Genomic DNA, 5,326 nt, shown 5'->3' on the forward strand with positions numbered 1-5,326 from the left:
CAATGATTGTGAGGATGGTTCAGGACCGGGCAGTGTTTCATTCTGTTGTGCATAGGGTCACTATGAGTTGGAGCCAACTTGGTGGCACCTAACAACAACATTTTGTAGAGTTATTCTTCCCACTTAGTCGTGCTTCAAATTGTTTTAGCTCGTCTAGGTTCTTTGCTTTCCATACAAAGTTATAATCTAAACTTGTCTATATCTAAAAACACCTTCCTGGGATTTTGATAAAAACTAATTAATCAACACCCTTACTACTCTGCATCTTTCAATCCATGAACACAGTATATCTCTCCATTAATTTAGGGTTTCTTTGATTCCTTTCATCAGCATCTTGTAATTTTCAGTATACACATATTACACATGTTTTGCTAGATTTATAACTGGTGAATTTCTACTGAGTTAACTCATGGAAACCCCATGTGTGTCACAGTAGAATTGGGCTCTGTAACGTTTCCAATGGATGCTTTTTCAGATGCAGATCCCCAGGTCATTCTTCCGAGGCGTCTCTGAGTATACTAGAATCTCCACCCTTTTGGTTAGCAATCAAGCATTTTAGATTTATGACTATTTCATTGTCTTTGAAGTGATTGTCTTCTGAATTCCACATGTTCACTGTTATTATATCAAATGTGACTGATTTTCACATACTGATCTTGTATCCTACAACCTTGCTGAACTCAGTTATTAGTTATGGAAGTTACTTTTCTAGCTTTTCTGTTTTTGCATATTTTTGAGGTTGTTTGCACCAACCATGTGTCTTCTGAAAGCAGAGACTCTTCTATTTCTTCTGATTCTTTTTCTTGTGTTACTGCATCAGCTACGACTTGCAGTATTATGCTGAGTAAGCGTGATGAAAGTGGACACTTTTTTCTTGTTTCCCATCTTTGGAGGGAAGCTTTCAATCTTCATTGTTAAGTCTGATGTCAGATACTGTGTTTTGTTATTATTATTATTTTTTTTGCAGATATAGTATGTTGTTGTTGTTTATAAGTGCCATCAAGTTGGTTCTGACTCATAGCAACCCTGAATAGGATTTCCAAGGAACAGCTGGTGGGTTTGAACCACTGACCTTGTAGTTATCATTTCAGTGCTTATCCTACAGCACTACACCAGGACTCCTTGCTCATTCTATAGGTATATGCAAAGACTAAACTGGTCTGAGCCCAGTTCCTCTGGCTTTGCCAGCAATTCTTTTCATCCCTTTCTACTCTTCATAGGCCTGGAGGATGTATTCGGTCTTGTTTCTTTCTATTCCACTGGAGAAATAATTTGCCTATATTGTGAACAGGTACACTTAAAAAGCAATTGGCAAATAAAAGTTGGAAACCATATCAGGTAGCTGTTATCTATATTTACAGAGAGCAATAGAATATTGATTAAATGTTGATTATGCATTGATCCTAGTACTTGCCACCTAATAGTCAATCACCAAGCATTTATTCAGCCAATGGTGCCTGTTCAACAAATTATCTACAATCATGGCGACCTCTAGAATGTATACAGGGCAAATGCTTTTTTTCTTTGAATTCTAGTCTTTTGGTCCAATGGGATTTATGAAATCTGCCATTTCTATTGCTGAGGATGATGAGTGGAAGAGAATGCGAACATTGCTGTCTCCAACCTTCACCAGTGGAAAACTCAAGGAGGTGAGAAAATAAAATGGCTGCTCATTAGAAAGTAAAGGAACCAATCTGGGGGCAGATAGAAAGGAAAGTCAGATGAGTTTGAATGTGATAAACATGACCTTTTATCTTCATGCCTTACAAGAGACAGTATAAGATTTATGCTAGGTCTTGAGTTTCCATATTTACCAATGGGTGGTGGTGTGTTTTTTGTTTAGATGTTCCCCGTCATTGGCCAGTATGGAGACATGTTGGTGAAACATCTGAGAGCGGAAGCAGAGAAAGGGAAGCCTGTTGAGTTGAAAAGGTAAGAGCAGTGTGGTGGTTGGGATGTTACTGAGCTCTGTCACAAGGCCCTCCAGCTGCCTGCCACTGAGTTGAAGTTCCTAATGTTGAGTTACTCTAGTGACCAAACACAAGTTATGTGGGGTTAAAACTCCATTGTTGTTGTTGTTAGGTACCATGGAGTCGGTTCCGGCTCATAGTGACCCTACATAGGGTTTCCAAGGCTGTAAATCTTTACGGGAGCAGATCACCTCATCTTTCTCCCACGGAACCACTGGTAGTTTCAAACTGCCGACCTTGAGTTTAGCAGCCCAATTTGTAACCACTACGCTACCAGAGTTCCTAAAACTCCATTGGGCTACCCAAGAAAGGTGACTTCAAGACAAAAAGCATCTTCCTAGTTGTGTACATGGGCCTGAATTAATTTATTAGCTTAATTGTCACTTGCATTTTCTAGAAGACCAAAAAAAAAAAATTTTTTTTTTTAAAAAGAAGCAGTATGATATACTTAAATCTGTTCATGATTTTGATGAAGATGCCAGAAAATGTGATGTATAATGAGTATTATTCTGCTATGAACACAGACATTTTGTGGAGGAAAGACTCAGAGATCCAGTGTCATCTTTGTGGACCTTGTGAAGAATTCATTCACTGAGTTAGTGTCTGTATTGGTGCTCCAGCACTGCTTGACATACCTGTTAACTTCCACACTCAACAGTCACTGCTGTAGTTGTATTACCTGTGGGTTTGCATCCCTCAAGGACTGGGCTCCTGGAGCTCAGAAGTCCACCTTCGTATCCCCATCACCCCATGGGACAGTCTGATAAATGCTCCAAGAGTGCATGCGATGGACACACAGACTGTCAGCTGGTCCAGCAGATGGTTTTGAAAGTGTGTGTGACTCTCTTCCTGTTTTTTTTTTTTTTTATATGTAGGTTTATGAATGTACACTTCATAAATTACACTTCAAGTTGAATGTGTTGCAGAGGGATGGTGAAGAGATGAAGAGATGTTGATTTAAAATTTCCTTGTCTTCCTTTCTCTACTTAGCATCTTTGGGTCCTACAGTATGGATGTAATCACTAGCACATCGTTTGGAGTGAACATTGATTCCCTCAACAACCCAGAAGATGTCTTTGTGCAAAAAGTCAAGAAGCTTATAAAATTTGATTTCTTGGACCCAATGATGCTTTCAATAAGTATGTGTACTACTTTTTCTTTCTTTTGTTTGTGTTTCTGGTTTCCTATCTGATTCCATTGCCTAATCAGAGGCAATACACATGTATTTTTTAACTGTCTTATTGTGAATCACGTGATAGTTTACATGGGAGAACATTAGCTTTACATTCGTCCTATCATATGTCGTTACATTGTCATGATTACAATCCCCTCCATGCATCATCAATCAACCAAAGGGTACACCTTGTAAGCCTGCCCCCTGGTTGTCAGCATACAGCCTCTCTCCCTCTCTAGGTGTAGAGTTCCCAGCTGCTTCATCTCTCTACATCATCATCTCTGTCTCCATCTCTGGCATCACTGTTTCTCTGGGTAGGGTCCTGCACTCCGCTCTTCTCCCTTGACGGTCCCAGGAACCTCCTCCGCTCCTGGACTGCAAAGTCAACCACTTCCCTCCTTTTTCTACGAAACGTCTACCTTTATATTTCCAACCCTCACAGTCAGTCCTGATAACAATTATTCACTATTGTACCACATGAGTGCTATCCCCATCTCCTTTCATCAGCCCTGCCCAGACAGATTGGATATTACTCAGTGGAGACTCTACCTTCCTCTGTACCCTCTGGATCTAGGCTCCCTCTTGAAAGCTTGTAAGCCAGTCACTTTTTGCCTTTGTAGCCTCCCTCCCCCTCCCATTTTGGGTAGCCGGTGTCCAAGTTGCCCATCCTTGGTGGGAATGATCCTTGCTGTAAAGATTTATTCCTTCTTTTGAGCTGCTGCATCCATAGATGTAGGTCAAGTTTATCAAATTGTATCAGATTACTGTTTTTTTCCTCTTCTTTCTTCTTCTAGTTGAGCTCTGATCATCCAGTCATAGAAGCCAGGTCAAGTGGGTATTATCTGCAAGTGTGGATGTTCTTGTGCATATGCAAGCGATAAGGCTTTCTGTTCCTGCAAAGATTTAAAGCCTCCAAAACCCTACATCGGGGTCACTATGAGTTGGAATTAACTCGATAGTACTTAACAACAGCACAACATGTTAGCTATAGTAAATTTGTAGTTAAGTTTTGAAATAAGGAAGTGTGAATCTTCCAACTCAGTCCTCCTGTTCAAGATTGCTTCAGCTATTTTTAGTTTCTTACAATTCCATAGCAATTTTAAATCAGCTTGTCAATTCCTACAAAACAACCAGCTGAGATTCTGATAGAGAATGCTTGGAATCTGTAGATTAATTTGGGAAAAACTGCCACCTATGAAAATTAATAATAATATTAAGTCTCTTGATTCACAAATATGAGATATTGTCCCATTTTAAAAAGATTTTTAATGTCTTTTAATAATTTGTATTGAGTATAAATCTTCCCTTTCTTTTAACAACGATACTTTTAAGTATTCCATTGTCTTTGTTGCTATTGAAAATGGAAATGGTTTCTTAATGTCTTTTTCACATTGTTCATTGCAATGTATCACAATACAACTAATTGTATATCCTGAAATTTTGCTGAACTGATCTGTTACCTCTGTTAATCCTTTAGTGGATTCCTTAAGATTTTTTATATACAAGATTATGTCAACTGAGAATAGAGATATTTTTCTTTCATCCTTTCCAATCTGGCTATGTTTTGTTTCTTTGTATTGCCACATTGCTTTGGCTAGAGACTAGAATGTAATGTTAAACTGACATGGTGGGAGTCTATAGTTTTATTTTCTTGTGATGAGCTTTTCACACTTTGCTATCAAGATAATTCTGATATGAATGAGTTAGGAAGTGTTTCCCTCTTTCCTTTTGGAAGTGCTTATAAAAAATTGATGTTGATTCTTCTTTAAATATTTGGTAGAATTCACCATGGAAGCTAGCTATTCACAGACTTTTCTGTTGGTGGACAATTTTTTAAAAATTTACTAATCTGTATTTGTGCCCATTCCAAAGAGAGGTGACTCACTGGAATGTGGAAATCATTGGACAATATCTTTGATATCCCATGCGAATAAAGTTTTACTAAAGATAATATAGAAACGGCTGCAAGCATACATTGACAGAGAACTTCCAGAGGTTCAAGTCGGATTCAGAAGAGGCCATGGAATGAGGGATATCATTGTTGATGTCTGATGGATCTTGGCTGAAAGCAGAGAATACCAGAAAGATATTTACCTGTGCTTTATTGACTATGCAAATGCTTTTGATTGTGTGGATCATGACAAGCTATGGACAACATTGCGAAGTATGAGTATTCCAGAAC

General features: G+C 38.6%; 1 protein-coding gene across 1 annotated transcript in view; it reads left to right on the top strand.

The window, feature by feature from the left end:
* The window catches only part of LOC102819344 (cytochrome P450 3A8-like), a 33,944-nt gene that overhangs the window by 10,026 nt on the left and 18,592 nt on the right, over window positions 1-5,326 (top strand). The window contains exons 5-7 of the mRNA XM_006859781.1: window positions 1,536-1,649; window positions 1,844-1,932; window positions 2,961-3,109. Coding sequence (XP_006859843.1) covers window positions 1,536-1,649; window positions 1,844-1,932; window positions 2,961-3,109 — 352 coding nt within the window. The remainder of the gene's footprint in view (window positions 1-1,535; window positions 1,650-1,843; window positions 1,933-2,960; window positions 3,110-5,326) is intronic.

The sequence above is a fragment of the Chrysochloris asiatica genome, unplaced genomic scaffold, assembly GCF_000296735.1.
Source record: "Chrysochloris asiatica unplaced genomic scaffold, ChrAsi1.0 scaffold00034, whole genome shotgun sequence".
Classification (NCBI taxonomy): Eukaryota; Metazoa; Chordata; class Mammalia; order Afrosoricida; family Chrysochloridae; genus Chrysochloris; species Chrysochloris asiatica.